This window comes from Palaemon carinicauda, chromosome 14 (genome assembly GCF_036898095.1).
Source record: "Palaemon carinicauda isolate YSFRI2023 chromosome 14, ASM3689809v2, whole genome shotgun sequence".
In the NCBI taxonomy this organism is placed as follows: Eukaryota; Metazoa; Arthropoda; class Malacostraca; order Decapoda; family Palaemonidae; genus Palaemon; species Palaemon carinicauda.
The window spans coordinates 117345544-117370023 of record NC_090738.1 but is presented as its reverse complement, the minus strand read 5'-3'; the positions used below and the strand labels follow the sequence as shown (position 1 = coordinate 117370023).

Genomic DNA, 24480 nt, shown 5'->3' with positions numbered 1-24480 from the left:
ATGGTCAATATTCAGGGCAATGAAGGTCATTCAAGAACACATCACATATAGTGTGCAATACAAGCAAATGCTTATTTAACTTTGTTTGCATTTCCCATTTTGTACTAGGAATACTTTAGCTGTACTGTTAATAACAGTAATCTACAAGTAAATTATGTATATCGAAAATAAGATTTTGAATCAAAGCCATTAAAACAATATCTCCCCTTTGCATGGTATAATGGTAATACAGTACTATAAAAAGATTTTCAACACATGGTATACCAAACTTTGTAGCTCGACCGCTATTAGGAAAAACACTATTTACTCTTTACAAATAGTTTCATATTGCAACTTGTAAATGTCATTCCAAAATGTATAAAAAAATTTGGAACAGCTCTAGGAGAAAGAGCCTGCTATTAATTTATTTTAAAACAAATATTGAGAGTAGTTTCATGTAAAACAAAAACTCAGTCCTAGGGGTTGTGTTTTTTTCTTAGTTTCGTGAATTATCAGATGACAACGGTTTATTTGAAAGACTGATTGACACTAGTCCCTGATGGTTTGTTGAGTGACCACCAAAGCCCTGATCTTCAGGAAACTTGTTGTACTGGTCTAAAATCCTATTCTTGTATAAAATAAGATGTCAAATTGTAAAAGAAGAGTCCTCCTCCATTACTGTATTATGCAACGTCTACAATAGCTAACTCGCTTAAAATGATTTAGTTGTGTTGCTGTTACATACATATTTGCTGTTATCAAGATATATCAATAGCAGTATGTTAAATGTAAAGTCATAACAACTGCACTGTTATAGGTGGATGGTGCGAGACTAGACTGAAGAAAACATTCATCAATGTTTTTGCGATTATGTCTTCATATACACTGAACTAATGTTGCTGTATATATGAAACATTTTAGTAATGTAATCGTGAGGGTATTGGCTGATACAAGTATGTAGCAGCAAGGAAATTCAGAAGGCTTTTTTCTCTTTTTATGTTATGGAATGAGATGTGAATTAACTGAGGTTGCCAAGAACAACCAGAGGGTAGAATATTCTTGTGCAGAAGGATTATTACAGTCCCAGTACCTTCACAAATTAAACCCAGTATCTATGGTGATAAAAACTTAGCCCTTGTAAATTTGACATAGCAGATATACACACTTCATTCTGTTTGTTATTCACAAAGTATTGTTCAGAACTACCAGTTCATGTGTAGCTATAAATCCTGGATGTGTCCGTTTGTGCGATGCAGATTTTAAGAGCCCTTTGCCAAAGTTCATCAAAACTTAAGAGTATCAAAATATGAAAAAGATGATCTGGCAAAACTTATGGCCAGTGAGCCTACTACTACAGGGCTGCCCAAGGTTAAAGGGAGTCAATTGAAAAGGATAATTTCGTTTTGTATTCTATCATGTCGTCAAGGGCAAATCTGCAATACGATATCAGAGGTAAGAAAAAAAGAAGAGTGCTTAAAACCTACAGTGCATTCATGAACACAATCCCGAACTTGATTGATCCCGGTTACTCAGTATCGTTGGCTTTGGGGATCTGGCAAGAAGAAGAATGCTTCTCTATCCCTTCCACCTAACCACGTGAGTGATTTCTGATGATCTAGAGACCCGCCGAATCTCTAGACGATCATGGTTGTTACTCAAAATATATATAAGTATTTATATGCATTTATAAAGTCTTTAAATGAAAAATACAAGATTATAGGATTTCAAATTCTCACCATCGTGTCTTTGAAGAATACGTACATTAATAAACAATATAGCTTTGCACAAATCTTTGGCTATTAGAGAAACCTTGAAAAGGGAGCATGACTTTTTGTTGTTTCCTTGTGGGTTTCCACCCTTCTGAGTTCGGAAGCCCAGTTACGAATATTTTCTTCAGGTAGAAATGATTCTCTCTTGAGATGCATTCTGGTGTAGGATTCCTTGAGAAGGAATACATTGATGCTCTTGATGAGTTTAAAAAGGATCTCACCAGTAGGACAAGAGATAGTTTCTTGGGCCTATACATCCACATAGACCTACAAGAAAAGGGAAAACAGAAGATGGAGATCCCTAAGGTTGGTGTTCTTTAACCTCCGCAGCCACCACAGCCAGCACATCCTCCACATCCGCCACAACCACCACAGCCACCGCAACCTCCGCATCCACCACAGGACCCACATCCACCACATCCATCTCCTGTGCAGGATCTTAGGAATGAATTGTGGGGGGTAGAGTCAGCATAATAACCTAGAGCATGTAGGAGGCTTAGCTTTTCAACTGGGATCCTGTTGGTCTGTCCAATGACAGGACGGTCTGGTCGTGGCTGACACAAAACGTGAAGAACAGCTGCACTGAGGGCCAATAGGATGTTCTCAACCAGAGATGGATTTCCCATGCTGACCTGTAATAAAACATACATTGCAGATAACAGCAAATAGAGGATGTAAGAAGAAGCCTCTGGCAACAATACTAAGGGCAATATTCTTTATTGATAAAAGTACTCTATAGGCAAGAACATCAATATGGCAGAAACATTTTTGAATATAAAAAAACGGTGTCTAGATAACAATGAAAGGCTGTTGATGAAAGCACAATTTACAAATAATAAGAGACTGTTTGGGAAGAACTGCAATGAAAACCACAAAAATTAGTTTCTTATTCTTCTTTTGGTGGAAAAACTTCCTTGACAGTGCGTGCAGATATTTAAGTCTCACGTCTGGATTGAATTACAGCAGAGCCGTGCAAGATGGAGGGGTCTGGTGTGAGAGGCAATGCCCTAATGAGGTCCAGTGTCTTCTCTCAATGACCTTACCTCCATAACACCGCGTTCCATATCTATAGTGACGCCACCCAGGCAAAATGTGTACTCTCGTCTCTCGTAGGGAAGAATCACTGATCGATATTGGTATTGTCGTAGCTGATGAATATGGAGAAGTAGATGGCCCGGAGATCCTGGTTTCCCTCTAACTTCTAACAGATCCAAGGAAAAAACACGAAAAAGAAAAGAACATTTATTAAAGCTCGTGACATGACTTCATCAGCGCAAACAATTGCTTTCCTTGAGTCTGTGGATGAGGATGACTGTTAGGAGAGGACAAAGCAAAGATAAGTGGGAAGTCCAGGACTCGACTAAGCGAAACTGCAAGCAAACTATCACTTGAATTGAAGTTAATAGCAACTTTGCACCAAGTTGAAGCTTACATTTAAAGTTGGAAAGACGTTCTGAATATATTCCATCATAAAGTATAATTCTGAAGCAGTCTGGTATGCTCATAATATCTATTCTTTTCATTCGTTTTTTGTTAGAAGTATTAACAGAACCAATAAGTATAAAAAATATTAATAATTAAGGATTTAGAATTACAGTAAATGAGAAAATGAACCATTGGAGAAATTTTGTAATTATGCTTATATAAATTGATATGGAATCTGAGGAAAAATATTGAACAATTATAAAACACCATTTATTAAAAACAATGCTGTTGATGTCTGCCTTACATTGGAAAGTTATGATACTTGGAATTTGGTATCCTAGAGTCTCCACTTGCATCAGTGCCGAGTCCTGAAAACCCCCTTTTCTTACCGAGTTCACAAAGATGATACACCAGTAACATTCCGTAGTTAAAACCCTTTAAAAGCCAACAAAGAATTTATCTTTTTACCTTCGATTACAATTATGACACAAAGGTCTTCCGCAAATCTTATAAAATGCTGTCATAAGCCGATCATGAAAGATCAAAATTTAAAATTTTGGCTCTGGAAAAGGTAATTTATTACAGGAATTGGATTATAATTTCAATTGATGGAACTTGAGGCTTCTCAATAGGGAATTCACTGAAGTCTGAATGTTACGTGGCGCTGAATGTTAAGATGTCCTGAAGAGACTAGCATTAGAGGCCTAATATATAGATCAAATTCATCTTTCAGAAACTGAAAGGTAAAATTTTAGTTCTGGTCAGTGAAATTTATTTTGTTCTTCCAGATGCAATAAATTTGGTCGTATGAACATATATTAGGCTGTGATCTAGGCGAGGTTGTTGTTAATGATTCTTTTGAATGTGTTCCTTGTGAAAAATAATGAAATAACAAAAGATAAATTGAAATGAAAAGGAGGCATGAATAATGACTACTATAACCCCCATAAATAAAATAGTACATAGAATAACTACATGAAAAATTCAAAGTACTGAAAAATATAACATTAAAGCCACAAGAAATTAAAAGCAAAAATAAAATCCACTGTTTATATTTCCTGAATAATCTGTGATTTATTTCTTGGTGCTAAAACTAGTGTTATCAATGAAAGAAAACCCACCACCAAAATTATTCATTTTAAAATGACTTTATATAAATTCAAGCATCTTCATGAAAATTTATTGCTTGAAGAAAATGCATTTTTTTTCAGATCCTGAACTATTATCCTGCTTAAAATTGTATTTAAGGGGATGGCTGATTCAACTAAATATATATATATATATATATATATATATATATATATATATATATATATATATATATATATATATATATATATATATATATGTATATATATTGTATACATATTTGTATATTTATATTTTGTGTGTGTATGACGAATTAAATCTTGAATTTTGGAAAGAACCTCTCTCATATCGGCAAACCTGAAATTTCTGAACATGTGCATGTAAGACTTAAATATGATTCTTGGAAAATCCAGCCTATTGAATTTATTTACACCGTGAAGGACAAGTAAATTTTAAGTTCAGGTCTGCATATGTATAAAATGAAAAAAGATAATGAGCAAAAGGGAAAATGTCGTAAAAAAGGCAAAGAGTTGATACAAATCTTCCACCCCTTCCATTTACAGCTTCACTTCAAGTGAACATCTTTATGTAACTATAAAGGGGATCTGAAAAATTATAACTTGAATATTCACTGGTTGTGTTGTGTATACTGTATATATAAAAATTAGTGTCTAATAAACTAGTGTATCCAATGTCTTATTCTAAATATATAGTGAAAAGTATTTAATACAAAAACAGTGTTGCAGCTAAAAAAATAATCTACATAAAAATAATGCTGACCATTGCTGAGAAAAAATACAGAAAACAATGGTTTTTTAAGATATGTGATGAGTATTTCATGAGGTTGTGCCTTAATAATATTAATATATATATCAATACTATAATCTACGGGAAGCTTTGGCCAATCAATTGTTCAAGGTAGTAATTTAAGATCCATTTTTTTGGTTTGTTTGTTTGGCTGTATGCAGTTAATCCAATATTCTAACATGGAAACCAGTACCAAAAAGCAATTGAAAAACAAAAAAGAAAGTTAAAACATGACTCTGGTTTCTTACAAAAAATAAATGGTTTTACAAGGAATTTTCCAGAGATTACTTTGCTGTATAAAAGTTTAATAAAATTTAGAACTCATTTCAATCTATTTGTTAAGGTGTTAATTTTGATTTCGTTGTTAAACTGGTGAAAGACATGTAAATTAAGACGTTAAAGATTTGAATAAATAAAATTAAACAGAGAGAGAGAGAGAGAGAGAGAGAGAGAGAGAGAGAGAGAGAGAGAGAGAGAGAGAGAGAGACTTACTCTTGGAAGTAAAACTGATGTGGAATGAGTCAGGATAATAACAAGGATGAGAGAGAGAGAGAGAGAGAGAGAGAGAGAGAGAGAGAGAGAGAGAGAGAGAGAGAGAGAGAGAGACAGAAACTTACTCTTGGAAGTAAAACTGATGTGGAATGAGTCAGGATAATAACAATGATGGAGAGAGAGAGAGAGAGAGAGAGAGAGAGAGAGAGAGAGAGAGAGAGAGAGAGAGAGAGAGAGAGAGAGAGAGCTGAACTGATTGAGGGCAGTACAACTGATGTGGAGCAAGGCAGGGTAATAACAGGGAGAGAGAGAGAGAGAGAGAGAGAGAGAGAGAGAGAGAGAGAGAGAGAGAGAGAGAGAGAGAGAGAGTTTCCAAAGAAAATATCCAAAACAATAGCGTATATATATATTTGCTTGCGATTTAAGTAAATCAAGTAACTAATTATTAGGTTTTTCATCATCCATCGAGTTAGATAAATGGGATTAACTGTATTACATATTCTATGAAGTCTGTATGTGGTTGATTCTTTGTCTGACTTTTCTATAGTGTTAATATGTCTTGCTGGTTTTACTTTACAGTATTTGAGTGTTCTTGTGAGATATATTTCTATTAGTTTATGAGAAAAGAAAATCTTTCAACTATGTCTTTAACTCAAGCTGTTCTATTTTATAGCAATTTAAAGCTTAACTTAACTATGTATAGGTATGGCTCAAGGAGTCTGATCACCGCTCAGAAATACACTTGTGTACTGCCAATATCTTCTTTACTTGCAAGGGATTAATTCAGTTATTACTCAACGTGTTTTCTTAGAAGGAATACCCACAAGACACAAGGTATCAGTACAGGTATATCCTCATATTTGAGGGCGATGGCAAAATTCACTTACTGAAAAATGGGGAGGCTGTTAAATGTAAATAACTTAGTATGTATTCTGCTGAAGTGAACAAATGCTTGAAATTTCACCAGAGTAATCCTGCATTACTCCCAGAGCCATGACCGATATAATCGTCTTAAAATTAAAATGGAAAAAAGTAACTCTTGTGAACAACCTGCCACACCACAGCGTTAGACACAGACCACAATATCCAATCTTTTAATTCTACCATCTACTCTAGCAGGTGGAAAAGCCAAGCTCTCTTCTAAACATTGCTAGGGACAATTGTCTTCTTCTACCCTTCTTCTACCCTACAGCAGCTGCTTCAAAGCTAAATCTCTACGGTTGCAAACTCAACATGCCTGTGTGTGAGAAACCGCTGGTTGCTTTTTAATGAAAGTCACTTGGTTTGCAATAAGATTTGAAAAGCCAAATATTTTTTCGATTCTTTCTGTGAAACAATACATTATTTAAAAATTTCTCTGTGGGTCATGGAAGGACAAATATTGCCTCAAATGTCTCAGAGTCCGTATCTCTTTTCAAATTGAGAAATGGGTGAGACAGGGGAAATTCAGCTAATACGATGAAGTTTAAATTCTAAAGAACCAACGGCAAAAGGACTTTTCGGGCAGTGATACATCACAGGCCAGCAAACATACATGAGCAGGTGCTGGAAGGTACTAAAGGATCATTGTTTATATAGGAACTCCACTAGTTGTTCTCTATTACATTTCAAGCACAATAAAAACAGTCATGCCTACTGTTACGCAGAGAACTTCTAGGGTTGAACAAGGACAGATCAATACTATTCAACGTTTGCACTTAATGTCAAGTTTCTATGTTAGTAGGCAAGAAACTCGACCAAAACACGGTGGCTTAGACTTATCCTGCTTTAATTATTTTGCAGAAAGTACTACTTGCTCTCAGCAAATCTTCTACACATTCTATAAAGAACAGGTCCGGAAGCTTTTTGGAAGAGAATTGTTGCCAAAAAAATGGAATGTAAACAAGAATAAATTTCCATCATGTTATCATTTAAAAAAAGAGACAAATTGCATTAAATATTAAAACTATGTTGTCCATAGCTCTACCAAGTGGTGTTCTGACAACAACCTAACCAAATGTATTTCCAGACACTCGAAATGATAAAAAGTCTTTCTCAAAAGACTGAATATTCTGATAGTCTTCCCAGGGTCATGTTTACAGTGAGAAATTTTCATATTTTTTAAGAGCTTGGTCTCACAGAGCACCCCAATATGCTCTGATCTGACCAACCAGTTAAATAATATACTTGGTTTTTGCAACAGATTTTAGGAGTCTCGTGTGAATGCCACTGGGTCAAAATAAAGCCATAAAAGGCTGAATAACTAAAAGGGCAAAGTATAATATAACAAAAACACATCAAAAGCATTACAAAAGTCATCACAAAAGATAATTGCCATGTTAAGATAAATGTGGAGGTATGGGCACCATTGGTAAATGAAATTGGCACCTGTTAAAGTAATCCCTTTAAAATCATTGGCGTAAGTCTACTTTCAATGAAATGAAAAATTTATGATTTTCCAGTGTTAGGTGATGTGTGATATAAATAGTAAAATTATAATAAAAAAAGGTTTACAGATATCCTTCTATATGTTAAAAGGCAGAAAGTTATACAAACAAAATATATAAACACAGATGGAAACAGGACTATGTGCACTTGCTAGGATTATGTAGCTAACCACATGAAGATTCCCGTAAAACATCTCTATGGTGAGCTCTGATAAAACAAATGAAACTTCAGAGATGCTAGCATTACTATACTAACTTCAGTAACGAAAAGATGTGTTTCTACCTTGTTTCCTAAACAGGCTCACGCAAGGTGAAGTGACCAAAGGCTGTGTTTGGACAGGGTGGAGACAGGAGTGGGTTGAAGCTAATTCAAAATCCACTGATTCCAATGAGACTACAGAAGGTCCTATATACAAAATTGCTAAGTTTCAAGTCGCTGATTTATATTTGAATTGTTTGTAAGTATAACTATGTTAAATTTTGTCCTAGGGTAGGCTTCACTTAACTCACATGCCTTCAATTTCCAGCTGCATAAGTCAACAAATAGACCAATTTCATATGGAATGAACATTAGGTCATTGCAAATGTAATTTTTCTTACTGTAATGAATTATATAAAAATGTTTCATTACAGTATTTAATCATCATACTACAGTACTTTTGATACAATATCTGAGATTGAGGACCCTCTGTATTCAAACAGAAAGCTAAAGTAACAAGGGTTCATGTCTCATTGGAATTAACACCTTATAAATTTGAGTTTCAGCATTCTGCCATCACCTTGGCAGGAGCATTTAAGAGTGGGTTGAAGCTTACATTGAAAATACATGGGTTCCAATGATATTGTTCAGACAGAGCTGTAGGTCATGCCAAGAGTCAATGTACTGTATTTCAAATTTGAGCTTCAGACCACTGCTGGCTATACCTGCTGAATCACCCCGGTTTGGATCCAGGCTCAGGTTTGAAAAGATAGTGCATTATCCTAAAATACTGTATAAACATAATACACATCATTGTATGTATGCATAAACTAGACGCGTAAAACTAAATAATGTTTTACACGCTCACACTAACAGTGTAATTTTGAATATGGCGGAATATGCTGTATATTATTTCAGATCTTTTAAAAAAAAACCACGACTATTTAAAGATTATGAAATCAAGAAGCAACTTTCTTGTTTAATACTCTTTAAGTCTTTTCTATTTTTTTTTATCTTTCAATATATTTTTGTTTATGTCTACAAGAGGGTTTATTATTCAAAAAGTCTGCTTTATTATATCTGTGTTAATTCATTATGCTGAATTATAATGTATAAATTTTAGTTTATCTATATGTAAATTTATTAATAATCTGGGTACACATACATATACTGTGTGTATGTGTGTATATGTATATATAACTATATATATATATATATATATATATATATATATATATATATATATATATATATATATATACATATATATATATATATATATATATATATATGGATATATATATAATATATATATATATGTATATATAATAAACATATATACACACATATATTATATATATACACATACATTATATATATACACATATAAAGTGTTTTCGTATGCATGTATATACTTCGCTATACATATATTTCACAACTTCTCCAGTATTGAAATATTTGAAAAAAGTATTAGAAGCTAGTTTTATTTAAAGGATACACTTCTTGGAAAGCAGTATTCTCTTGATATTTAGGCAAGATTTAATTTTAGTTAGCTGGTTTGGAAACCCCTTTATATAAGTTAAACTTCAAATTTAGTTAATAACTATAATATACTATTAGTTGCCTTTTCTGTAGATATCGCATCGCGTGATATAAGCATCAATATATTTTTTAATGTGATACATCTCCGTGGTTTTAAAGCCAAATCGCAGTCATTAATCAGCAAATTTAAATAATTTAGCCCAAGACTTCATGCAAAATCAATTTGATTGACTGAAGAGGCTGTAAAGCCAAATTGTAGTTATTAATTAGTAAATTTAAAATATTTAGCCCAAGAGTTAAGGCAAAATAAATTTGATTAACACTAGAGGCTGTAATGCCAAAATAGTAGTGTATTAATATGCAAATTTAAATGATTTAGCCCAAGACAATGCAAAATCAATTTGATAAACTGAAGAGGATGTAACGTCAAATTGTAGTTATTAACTAATAAATCTAAATGATTTAGCCCAAGACTTAATACAAAATCACTTTGATTAACTGAAGAGACTATAACGCCAAATTATTGTAGTTATTAACTAATAAATTTAAATGATTTAGTCCAAGACTTAATACAAAATCACTTTGCTTAACTGAAGAGGATGTAACATCAAATTGTAGTTATCAACTAATAAATCTAAATGATTTAGTCCAAGACTTAATACAAAAATCACTTTGATTAACTGAAGAGACTATAACGCCAAATTATTGTAGTTATTAACTAATAAATTTAAATGATTTAGTCCAAGACTTAATACAAAATCACTTTGCTTAACTGAAGAGGATGTAACATCAAATTGTAGTTATTAACTAATAAATCTAAATGATTTAGTCCAAGACTTAATACAAAAATCACTTTGATTAACTGAAGAGGCTGTAACGCCAAATTGTAGTCACTAATCAGTAAACGTAGATGATTTAGTTTAGTTCAAGAGTTAATTAAAATTAAAACGGTTATAAAAAATCTTCTCTGTTTGGAGGTTGAGGGAAATTACAAAGACTGGTGTTAGTCATCCTGGATCTAAAGAAATAATAACAATGTATTTCTTCTTAATAACTAACTAAATGTAATATCTTAAAAGATCTATGTCCCATGTGGTGTGCAAAAAACACACACAAACACTGTGACAACATATTTCCACAACAAAGAAATACCTTTCTGTTACTGTTACAACTTACTAAGTCATAAAACGAAGAAGCATAAAGTAAAAATTCAACTCCTCACACAAACTCCCATGTCAAAGGTCAAAGGATTTCAGTGGTGTACAAGCCCTTGATGCCCAAATACTAATGGGCGAAGAAGAGAATGAATGCAAAACAACAAAATAAAGAGTTCAAGAATATGAAGAACAATAGCTGAGGAATAGAATTCAAGATTATGAAGAAGAGGTAAATATAATTAAATTTCTTAAACAATTTTGAAGACGAAAAATGTTTCCACCTTTTTTTTTAAAGAAATAAAAGGAAATGTGATAATTTTTAATACATGTACGTTTTCGAATGGGTTTATTATCAACATAACTAAGATGAGAGAGAGAGAGAGAGAGAGAGAGAGAGAGAGAGAGAGAGAGAGAGAGAGAGAGAGAGAGAGAGAGAGAGAGAGAGAGAGAGAAAGGAATTACTTTTTAAAATATCCTATAATCAAACCATATACGATGGAGAGTTGATTATACGATGGAGAGTTGATTACAGTGTCGGTGACCCTGACAGTTGTGACACCACTCAACCACTAATCAATCAAGAGTTGATTCGTGACCAATCGGTCCTCCTGGGATGACTATCAGTTAGGAATGGACTGGCAGTTGTCAAACCTTGCTAACAATAAGGAGTGGAGAAAAGGCTGGATTCAGTTTCATTAAACAAAAGTTGATGTGCTGTCTTCAACCACTCAACTCATTCTGTTTATATTGTTGTCTTTGATACAAAAAGCATTATACTGAATCAAGGCTGCTATAAAATCCTGCCCTGAAGTAAAAGTAATTTTTTTTTATAAAAGAATCTCTATCATCTTTAGACTATTTTTATATTTTAGTGAATTAAACTTCTCCAATTAATAAAGCTATAAAACTTTGCTCTGAATAAATAAAAGTGAATTTGGATGTCACACAAAACGGTTTCATAAGTCAGTAATTACGCCAATTTCGAAACCATCATTCAATATCACAGAGACTGAAAAACAAAACACGTTCTTGTTATATCTATGTAATCGAATTGGTATGGTAAATAGCTAGAACAAATAAATGTCAATAATTTACTTCAATGGTAGCTACCGACATTTTTTTTCATGTTTTTAGAATATTAATTTGCTAGATAAAAAGACCTATAGTAAGTAAATTTGCCAAACAATTTTGAAACTGATATATATATATATATATATATATATATATATATATATATATATATATATATATATATATATATATATAATATATATATATATGTATATGTATATACATATATATATATATATATATATATATTATATATATATATATACATACATACATACATATACTGTATATACACACATATATGTATATATATATACATACATATATAAATATATGTATATTATATATATATATATATATACATATATAAATATATGTATATTATATATATATATATATATATATATATAATATATATATATATATATAATATATATATATAATATATATATATATATATATATAATATATATTATATATATATAAATATATATATATATATATATATATATATATATATATATATATATATATATATAGAAGAGACTGAGGGAAAGAGAGAGTAGAAGATCCAACGGACACAGGCCCATCACAAAGGGGTCCTTGTTATTGCTATCAATATTAGTTTTCACGCAAAAGAAACTGCGGCATGTCCACCCTTTATGGTGCTTTTATTAATAGCCAAGAGCAGGATTTCAATAACCGCTTGGTTCGATGCTTAGCAAGGCTTGACAGTACACTTGCGGTCAACTCCAGCTTGGCAAATTTATTTTGTGTTCAATATTGGTGTACTGATGGCAAAGGAAGTCTTCTGGCCTATCGTTACCTACTGGTAGAAATCGAAGAATGGGGGGGGATAGTTGTTCTTCATATACTGAAACTGAAGGAGGAATCTTAATTGTTTAAAACATGACAGCTAATATTACTGAAATCTATTATATTTTCAGTGAAATATTCCAGATTAGTGTAACTGGTCAAACCCTGGCTAAAGGGACAACTATGATTTTCTGTCGAAGGTATATTGGAGGGAAAATGGGGCAGAATGTAAATGTTGTTCTCCTCTCTCCCGGGACGAAGAAATGTGCCAAGAATCTGGACGGTGGAGCCAAACTGGAATTGACCGTAGATTTGTGTCATCACGCACCAGGCCGGGATGCAGGTTCTACTGGGATACTAGACTGGTCGGCGCGGCTACCTCCTCCTCCTACTCCACCTCCAGCACCACCAACTCCTCCTGCTACTCCTACTACGCCTGCAGAGGTGTCGGTGTTCACTAGAGTAGCCTCCGAACCGTTCATGTCCCGCTGCGAAGAGGTGCTCCCATTCAGCCGCAAAGAATCCGCGTTCAGCTGACTGCGAGATCCTGATGACGTCACTGGTGCCACAGGAAAGAGATTGGGGAGGTGATATAGAAATTGAGGCCCTAGCCTTCAGAGGGGGTACTTTAGCCAGTGGAAGACTACTGTGGTAGATAGTTACCTTAAGGGAAACGACTCTTACAGGGAAATACATGAGGACTTTATATTCATATGAAGAATATTGATGATGACACACAAATATCTAAAGGCAATAGGGCATCGTACTATCAAAGGCGTTTATGGACTTCGTAAACACAGAACCCGTTGCTTAGCTGAGCATAATAGCATCCGCTAATATCACATAAATGAAATTTATAATTCCATAGAGATTCTTGTGAAGAAAATCAATAAGTGAACAGACAGTGCAGTGGTACAGAGAGTTCATGATCGAACCAAATGCAGTGCTTAGCTGGTACGAATAGTGACATAAGCTACGTTTGTGTTAATACATGAAATGAATGATATGCATTTACTGCTGTACTGTGAAAGAATAACTAGGACAGATTACTCTCAGTTCACAAAAGCCCATGTAGTGCAACATGTGAGACAAATAGATCAAACAGGATAATCTGTTATCAGATAACATTAATGGTTAATGGAAGCTCGCTGGTTTTGCGCTTTGCAAAGAATGGCTAAAACTATTTCTTTTTCAAAATGTTATTTCCGTTGCCTAACAATTATATCTTAAAAGTTTGGGCGTCTTAATGATGATAATAAAAATAAATAAATTAAAAAAAAGTGGATGCGTCTTAATATTAATGAATTAAAAAAAAAAAATGAAAAATAATTATCCGTATAATAAATACAACTTGTAGTAACGTTATTCTGTGAATTTGCTTAAAAACCTACATTTTAATTAAAAAAAAATCTTTGTGAAAATTTATATCAATATGTGATTAATCGATGGCCATTATCATTGCAACACTTGCTTACAACTCAAAAAAAAAAGTCAATCATCGAATTCTAGAAATCTACCGATTCTGACGAAGACACTGACATACTAAAACTAATAATATTAGGTTACTTCAATAAACTACTTAACTTTATTATAGAGTTATCATATCGTTTGATATCTTTGTCAACTACTTTGAATTTAACTGTAGATTAAAACAGTTTAAACAAGGCTATTCCAGTCTCGTGCATCCGTTAGGAATGACTGGCGAACCTGTGGCAGGCATTCCCATATTCCCATTCCCAAATATGTAACTCTGGTGGGTCAATACGAGTTTATTAATTTTGTTAAATGATAAGTAAACAAGCATCTCAAGGTCTGGAAGACGACTTACCATAGGGAATCATAGGATCTGTGCGGTAAATGGAAAGATAGCAATATATTAATTCTCCAGCATCATTGGCAGGTTTCGAGTTCTGCTGTTGTTATTCTATAAAACATATTTAGGAAATAAAACAAAAATAAATACTTATGAAGCATCATAAGTCTATTTAGGTATAAAAACAAATTAAATATTTATAAAGTATCAAAATTCTATTCGGTATAATAAAACAAAATAAATACTTATGAAGCATCATAATTCTATTCGGTATAATAAAACAAAATAAATACTTATAAAGCATCATAATTCTATTCGGTATAATAAAACAAAATAAATATTTATAAAGCATCATAATTCTATTCGGTATAAAATGATTAAAAAAGATAATTATATTACTGTAACTTTTTTCCGAGTTCTTTTATGAAATTGTTTTTAATTAGAACATCAAAACCCACCACTTTTTATAATTAAGAATTTGGATTTTTAAATTCGTACGAAGTAAATTCTTCGCTAAAAATCATTAATTTATTTCTACAATATCCGTATTTCCCCATCAATCTCCCGGTATGCAAAATACATTTACAATTTCTAACGCATTTCTATACGCTGTACACCTGTTCGGGCGGCTCAGCTCAATGCATTGATTCTAAACTGTCTGATCTACTAATGATTCTCATTTCTTGGTGATTCTAAAAGGTTTTTAATTGATGAATTCTTATGATTACGCTAAAAAGGTTTATACTCAACTTCTCATAACAACGCTAAAATTGACTAATTAAACCCTAAAGGTTGATTACTGATACTCATAACTCTTTATATACAGTACAATGCTAAATACCATTACTTATTAAGTCCTCATCAATAAGGCTAAAAAGGTTAACACTTAATAACTCCATATAATCATATCACTAAATAAAAAAAAACTTATGACTCTAAATTTCAAGAAAAGGTTAATACTTGCAACTAATATACAATATACTGTTAAAATGCTAGACAATTTTTGACTCATTTAACAATGTAGAAAGGTTCATAATCATTTACATAACCTGAAAACAGGATAGAGACTAACTCCAATTTAGGAGCTTACCTGAAGGAACACCGTTATAGAGGCCGGCCCATTCTGCGGTGACCAGCGCCCAGTCCCCGTCGTGCGTCTTGATGACCATGGCTCTCTCCCCCCGACGGGGATTCAGGGATATGGTGCGGAAGTTGTGTCCTCCCTGCAAAGGAGGGATTGATTGAGTTGGGGTACATGAGTAGAGAGTGGAAGTAGATGGGCTTAGAGGGAAAGGGTAGATGGGTAGAGAGTGAACGATTAAATGGGTAGAGGGAATGGGTAGATGAGTTGAGGGTAGGTGAGTAGAGAGTGAATGGGTAGATGGGTAGAGAGTGAAAGAGTAAATGGGTAGTGAGTAAAAGATTAAAGAGTGGAAGAGTAAATGAGTAGAGAGTGAATGGGAAATGGGTAGAAGTGAGAGTAGATGAGTAGAGTGTGAAAGAGTAGATGGGTAGAGTGAAAGAGTGGGTGGGTAGATGAGTAGATATTGAAAAAGTAGATGGGTAGAGAGATAATAGATATGTAGATGGGTAGAGAGTGAAAATTAGATGGGTAGATGAGTAAAAAGTGAGAGTAGATGGATAGAGAATGAACAAGTAGATGAGTAGAAAGTGAAATGGGAGATGGGTACAGTTAAATATTAGTTGGGTATATAGGTAGAGTGAAAGATTAGACGAGTAGATCGGTAGAGTGAAAGATAAATGGGTAGATGAGTACGAAGGAAAGTATGGGAGTGAAAAATAAAGGAGTAGACGAGCAGGAATAGATTGATAGGAGTGAAAGATATCAAGAATGAGCAGCTAGGAGTACACGAGGAAGAGCGGGGAAGAATCGTATGAGTGAAGGATTAGACGAGTGGGAGTAGGTTAGCTGGATAAATAGTTAAGGAGTAAATGAAATGGAGTAAATGAGTAAGACCGAAGGACTAGTTTAGGAAGAGGGAAAGATTGGAAGATTATGAGTAATGAGTATATAAAAGAACATATATATATATATATATTATATATATAATATATATATATATATATATATATAAATATATATATATATATATATAATATATATATATATATATATATATTATATATATATATATATATATATATATATATATATAGCTGAAGGATAAAAACAAAGTAATTCATTGTATTATTGGTCACTTAAAATTAACAACAAAACAACAAGCAATCAGACTATCAAACACATTCATTGCAACCTTCCCTTTTACAGGCTGCCTTATACGCAAGAGCCCGTAGCTTGCACCTTCAGTGCAGGTCATTCTGATGCCTGCCTACCATTGTAACCTGGACTCATATTCCTAGGACCTGCATCGTGCAACAATTCAGATATTGTTTTATTACACCCGGGGAGGTTTGGCCATTATAGAAAGCAGCTCTTCTAGGAGAAGAACACTCCAAAATCAAATCATTGTTCTTTAATCTTGGGGTAGTGCCATAGCTCTGTACCATGGTCTTCCACTGTCTTGGGTTAGAGTTCTCTTGCTTGAGGGTGCACTCGGGCACACTATTCTATCTCAATTCTCTTCCTCGAGTTTTGTTAAAGTTTTTATGGTTTATATAGGAGATATTTATGTTTAATCTTGTTGCTCTTCTTAAAATATTTTTTTTTTTTTTCGTTTCTTTTCCTCACAGAACTATGTTCCCCTGTTGGAGCCCCTGGGCTTAAAGCATCTTACTTTTCCAACTAGGGTTGTAGCTTAGCAAATAATAATAATAATAATAATAATAATAATAATAATAATAATAATAATAATAATAATAATAATAATGCAATTCGCGTGTAATGCAAAACATCAGATCGAGATAAGTGGGTGGGTCTTTCAGCATTATCACTGGATTCAATTGATTCGCCTCATTCTTCATCAAATATGATGAGGTGATAAATATTAAGGGGATATGAGAGAGAGAGAGGAGAGAGAGAGGAGAGAGAGAGGAGAGGAGAGAGAGAGAGAGAGGAGGAGAGAGAGGAGAGGAGAGAGAGCAACTTAACTACAATTGAGAGAGGAGAGCAACTTCTCTACAGTTTTGAGAGAGAGAGAGAGAGAGAGGAGAGAGAGAGGAGAGAGAGAGAGAGAGAGAGAGAGAGAGAGAGAGAGAGAGAGAGAGAGAGAGAATAGTAATTTTTACGGAGAATTTCCTATTAAAATTACGTTTAGTTTAACAATGTAGTTTGACAAGACACTTTTGTAAATCAACATCTATGGGTGGACCTATGAAGGTAATTATCTTTTATCTTAATAGTTTTGATAATAATAATAATAATTATATTATTATTATTATTATTATTATTATTATTATTATTATTATTATTATTATCATTATTATTATTATTATTGTTACTAGCTAGGCTAAAAACCGTAGTGGGAAAATCCGGATGTTAAAAGCCCAATAGTGCCATAGTGTCTGTACCATGGTATTCCACTGTCTTGGGTTAGAGATTTCTTGCTTGAGGGTACAATCGGCCACACTATTCTATTTGTTTCTCTTCCTCTTGTTATTTTCAAGCTTACAGTTTATGTATGAAATATTTATTTTAATAATATCATTGTTCTGAAAATTCTTGTAGTTTTTCATTACTTCCTTTCCTCACTGGGTTATTTTCCCTGTTGGAGCCCTTTGGCTTATAGCATCCTGCTTTTCCAACTAGGGGTGTAGCTTAGCAAGTAGTAGTAGTAGTAGTAATAATAATAATAATAATATTAATAATAATAATAATAATAATAATAATAATAATAATAATAATAATAAAATAGATCCTTCATAGATAAACTATAAAAAACATTAAGAAAAACAAGGGGAAGAGAAATAAGATAGAATAGGGTGCCCGAATTTTGTTACGGGTAATGTAACGATTAAAAAAAAAATAAGCAAAGAAAAAAAAAAATAAATAAATAAATTGAATACGTATGTCACATGAATAATATTAATCATTGTTAAAAAAAATCCCTTACACGTGCAAACACTTTTGCAAATGATGAACCTCCATACTCTTAAAAGATAGAATATCGCAGATTTAATTAATTCTCTCGATTATGTCGTAGGCTTTATTAATTCCAAAAACGAATTATTCTCCATTCATTCACTGACATTGCCAGGATCACATTTTAATCCCTAGTAATCTACAATAATCCTCGAACAATTTTTCATTTTTTAATATTCTATTACATGATATTTTGATGTATATGTGTGAGAGAGAGAGAGAGAGAGAGAGAGAGAGAGAGAGAGAGAGAGAGAGAGAGAGAGAGAGAGAGAGAGGAGAGAGAGAGAGAGAGAGAGATATTTGGACATAGTATAGTATGTTTGCCATATGGCGTTGAAACAACATCATCGATGACAATACGTATTCGGTAGTTTGGAGAGAGAGAGAGAGAGAGAGAGAGGAGAGAGAGAGAGAGAGAGAGAGAGAGAGAGAGAGAGAGAGAGAGAGAGAGAGAGAGAGAGTATTTGGACATAGTACAGTTTGTTTGTCATATGGTCTGAAATAACATCATCGATGACAATACATATACGGTAGTTTGGTGAGAGAGAGAGAGAGAGAGAGAGAGAGAGAGAGAGAGAGAGAGAGAGAGAGAGAGAGAGAGAGAGATATTTGGACATAGTATAGTATGTTTGCCATATGGCGTTGAAACAACATCATCGATGACAATACGTATTCGGTAGTTTGGAGAGAGAGAGAGAGAGAGAGAGAGGAGAGGAGAGAGAGAGAGAGAGAGAGAGGAGAGAGATGAGAGAGAGAGAGAGTAATTTGGACATAGTACAGTTTGTTTGTCATATGGTCTGAAATAACATCATCGATGACAATACATATACGGTAGTTTGGTGAGAGAGAGAGAGAGAGAGAGAGAGAGAGAGAAGAGAGAGAGAGAGAGAGAGAGAGAGAGAGTGTGTGTGTTAATTGGAGAATTCTGAGAGGGAGTTCGGGGATAGTATCGATTTCATTTTAAAGGGGTTTAGGATATAAACGTAAAATATGTATAGAAATGAAAAGGTTTAGAGGAAAAATTCAATACGCCGGGGGGTGGGTGGTAATTCCTTAACAATTATTATTATTATTATTATTATTATTATTATTATTATTATTATTATTATTATTATTACTAGCTAATCTATAACACTGGTTGGATATGAAAGATGCTATAAGCCCAAAGGCTCCAACAGGGTAAAATATCCCAATGAGGAAAAGAAATAAGGAAATAAACGATATAAGAAATAATGAACAACCAAAATAAAATATTCTAAAAACGTATAACATCATTAAAACAGATATGTCATATATAAACTATAAAAAGCCTTATGTCAGCCTGTTCAACATAAAAACATTTGCTGCAAGTTTGAACTTTTGAAGTACTAACTGATGTTTTACCCAATAATTCTTCGGCTGTTCTCAATATCATTGCGATATTTTCTACCCATCACAATACATCATTTGACAATCTTTGGCTGTGGAGGACTGGTTCTTCAAACCTTTCTCTCATTTCTTGATCTTTGTCTCTCGCCATTTTTTCTAGATGTGCCAAAATAATGAAAGGGATTTTTATAGCCACGTAATAACGTTGTTGGAATCTCCAAGGGTCAATACGAGTTCAAATGCTTCATCGGTGAGCAAAATCATACGAATCGCTATAAGATTGAAGATCATAATCCTGTTTTTTTTCTTCTGTTAGTTATATCTTATACAGTTTGTTTTTATTTGTTTTCTCTGTTATCTATTTTATGAAACCTATCAAAATTATCCTATATCTTTTGACCTTTAATATCAGGATGCCAGTAAACTCCAAATCAATCAATCAATCTTTTTTTCCTAGGGGGATTCCTGGGAAGACAACCCACTGAGGAAAAACACGGAAAGTTTCTACCGAGAGCTCCAAGCTTGTAGCATTCTGTGTGTCAAAAATAATGATGATGATGATGATGATAAAGATGAAGATGATGATGATGATGATGATGATGATGATGATGATGATGATGATAATAATAATAATAATAATAATCACAGCAACAAAAATATCAATGATAATAATAATAACTGAAATAATATAAATAGGATTTTGAACTTAATAAATATGAAAAAATACACAATATAAAAAATTCGGTAAAAAACGCTAAGGCACCATTGCAATGAATAAATCATAAAATGATTGAAGAAAAAATTAAACTATAATTTCTTTAAATATTCCAAGTTAAACCAAAAATAATATCAAAGTTAACGACGTAATGACATTTCCTTAAAGGACACGAGGAGGAGGAGGAGAGGAGGAGGAGGAGGAGGAAGATTAAGAAGAAATGCGATATCAGGAGGTATTCAGAGATTAAACAGATTAAAGAGAAGAGAAATTGAAGAGAAAACTATGGGGACTAACACGGCAATTTATCATTGATTAATGTGTAAAGAGAAAAAGTAAATTAATCATTGATTAATGTGCAGAGAAAAAATCAATTTATCATTGATTGTGTAGAAAAAATCAATTCCTCATTGATTAATGTGTAAAGAAAAAATCAATTTATCATTGATTGATATGTAAAGAGAAAAGTAAATTTATCACTGATTAATGTGTAAGAGAAAAAATCAATGTATCATTGATTAATGTGTAAACAGAAAAAATCAATTTATCATTGATTAATGTGTAAAGAGATAAAATCAATTTATCATAGATTAATGTGTAAAGAGAAAAAGTCAATTTATCATTGATTAATGTGTAAAGAGAAAAAAAATAAATTTATCATTGATTAATGTGTAAAGAGAAAAAATCAATTTACCATTGATTAATGTGTAAAGAGAAAAAATCAATTAATCATTGATTAACGTGTAAAGAGAAAAAAATCAATTTATCATTGATTAATGTGTAAAGAGAAAAAATCAATTTATCATTGATTAATGTGTAAAGAGAAAAAATCAATTTATCATTGATTAACGTGTAAAGAGAAAAAAAATACATTTTATCATTGATTAATGTGTAAAGAGAAAAAATCAATTTATCATTGATTAATGTGTAGAGAAAAAATCAATTTATCGTTGATTAACGTGTAAAGAGAAAAAGTCAATTTATCGTTGATTAACGTGTAAAGAGAAAAAATCAATTTATCATTGATTAATGTGTAAGGAGAAAAAAAATCAATTTATCATTGATTAATGTGTAAAGAGAAAAAAATCAAGAAAAAATCAATTTATCATTGATTAATGTGTAAAGAGAAAAAAATCAATTTATCATTGATTAATGTGTAAAGAGAAAAAAATCAATTTATCATTGATTAATGTGTAAAGAGCAAAAATCAATTTATCATTGATTAATGTGTAAAGAGAAAAAATCAAGACAAAATCAACTTATTGATTAATGTGTAAAGAGAAAAAAATCAATTTACCATTGATTAATTTGTAGAGAAAAATCAATTTATCACTGATTAATGTGTAAAGAGAAAAAAATCTATGACGTAAATGCTTGAAAATAAATAATTTTCCCACATATGAATTCTACTCAACTCGCTATAAAATCATAATTAAATACTGCATTGAGAATTAATAAAACATTATTTTCCCAACATAACTTCTTTCACCGAAATCAAAATTCCACGAAGTACGCCTATGCAATTATATTTTTAAAAATGCAAAAGTCCAACATATTCGTCATGTAATCAATACTGGGCCTTCAAAAATATTCGGCACTTCAGTTGGCATGCCTAAATATCAATTAATAAGTCATGCACATATCTCTGTTAGCGCGCTTCTCTGTGCCTATCTTATATGAGTTCCAAATGGGGGAGGATGAAAATACCCTCGATTTTTATTTCTCTATCCTCTCTCTCTCTCTCTCTCTCCTCTCTCTCTCTCTCTCCTCTCTCTCTCTCTCTCTCTCCTCTCTCTCTCTCTCTCTCTCTTTATGTGTGTGTATGTCTCTCTCTCTCTCTCTCTCTCTCTCTCTCCTCTCTCTCTCTCTCTCTCCTCTCTCTCTCTCTCTCTCTCTCTCACACACACATCTATGAGTTCCAAATTGGGAGGATGAAAATACCCTCGATTTGTGTGTGTGTGTGTGTGTGTGTGTGTGTGTGTGTGTGTGTGTGTGTGTATCTCTCACACATAGCTATGAGTTCCAAATGGGGAGGATGAAAATACCCTCGATTTTTATTTCTTTCTCTCTCTCTCTCTCTCTCTCTCTCTCTCTCTCTCTCTCTCTCTCTCTCTCACACTTCCTCTTTCTCTCCCCCCCTTACGTCATTGGTAGAAGCCAAATCCTGAGGTGTGGGGATGGTGGAGTTGTCGACAGTGTGCGAAATGGCCACTAGATGTCTCCCGGATGCACTCTCTGCGTAGAGATGGACTGCCGAATGGAGGAGAGAGCGAGAATGGTACACCTCCACTTCCAACACCTGGGGTCGATGAGGCCAGGTGTCATTCACTATCCTGCAATGAAAAATCAAGGTTGAGATGTCTTCTTCACCCTGTTTTTTTTTTTCCCTTCCGCATTCATGTAAAAAAAACGATCGTCAGATTTAGACCAAGAAAAGATATTTTATGATTTGGGAAGCTTTAGGGTTGGAGAAGGAAATGGCGACTCAGGATATGGCTTTTAATAGCGTTATTTAGTTTGGGAGAATTGATGGTTTATTTTAACAATTAGCTAAAAAGATGTCTATATATAATTACGCAAGAAATTAACGGCAAAGAAAATCAATACAGGAACCTTAATAAATAAATAAAGGTAAAATGATTTAATGGGAATATTTTATTTTCATATATGATACGTGATATTACAAAGACAAAATTAATAGGGGAAAACCACTAATGAAAAATTACCTCAATAACAGAATATTTTTATTCTATACAATTGATTTTGAAAAGGCGAGAAAAAAATAAAAACAAAAACAGCAAATTGGAGAAAACTATCAACAGAATGGGAACCAAATTCAATACGAAGATAATCAAATAGGGGGAAATTAATAAAAAAAAAATTACCAGGCAGTAGGTTGGCGAGGGCACCAGCCACCCGTTGAAATACTACCGCTAGAGAGTTATGGTCCATTGACTGGCGAGACAGTACTACTGTACATTGGATCATTCTCTCTGGTTACAGTTCATTTTCCTTTTGCTTACATATACACAGAATATTCTGGCCTATTCTTTACATATTCTCCTCTGTCCTCATACACCTTACAACATAAACATCACCAAACAATTCTTTTTCTCTCAAAGGGGTTAACTACTGCACCGCAATCGTTCAGTGACCACTTTCCTCTTGGTAAGGGTAGAAGAGGCTCTTTAGCTATGGTAAGCAGCTCTTCTAGGAGAAGGACACTCCAAAATCAAACCATTGTTCTATAGTCTTGGGTAGTGCCATAGCCTCTGTACCATGGCCTTCCACTGTCTTGGGTTAAAGTTCTCTTGCTTGAGGGGTACACTCGGGCACACTATTCCATCTTATTTCTCTTCCTCTTGTTTTGTTATAGTTTATATAGGAAATATTTATTTCAATGTTCCTGTTGTTGAAATATTTTATTTTTCTTTGTTTCCTTTCCTCGCTAGCCTGTTTTCCCTGTTGGAGCCCTTGGGCTTATAGCATCCTGCTTTTCCAACTAGGGTTGTAGCGTAGCAAGTAATAATAATAATAATAATAATAATAATAATAATAATAATAATAAAACTTCATTTTCATAAGTAATTATAAATGAAAAGGAACACCAACAGATGAATGCGAGACACCTTGAAGTATAAGAAATAAAAAACTCGAAAACTAAATAGAAAATGTATTTAAAGAAATAAAAAACTGGAAAACAAAAAGGAAAAGTATTTAAATAAAAAGTAAACTCGAAAACAAAAAGGACA

At 33.0% G+C, this 24480-nt stretch overlaps 1 protein-coding gene across 4 annotated transcripts in view; it reads right to left on the bottom strand.

Annotated features, from left to right (window-relative positions):
• Positions 1–256: 256 nt before the first annotated feature.
• Positions 257–24480, bottom strand: part of LOC137653232 (uncharacterized) — a 64968-nt gene continuing 40744 nt past the window's right edge. The window contains exons 2-7 of one of the 4 annotated variants that reach the window (XM_068386599.1): positions 22872–23061; positions 15676–15808; positions 14601–14618; positions 13152–13331; positions 2792–2949; positions 257–2380 (exon numbers count right to left, since the gene is read on the bottom strand). In XM_068386599.1, coding sequence (XP_068242700.1) covers positions 2066–2380; positions 2792–2949; positions 13152–13331; positions 14601–14618; positions 15676–15808; positions 22872–23061 — 994 coding nt within the window. In that variant the 3' untranslated portion in view covers positions 257–2065. The remainder of the gene's footprint in view (positions 2381–2791; positions 2950–13151; positions 13332–14600; positions 14619–15675; positions 15809–22871; positions 23062–24480) is intronic. The other 3 variants (XM_068386600.1, XM_068386601.1, XM_068386602.1) reach the window with 3 other exon arrangements.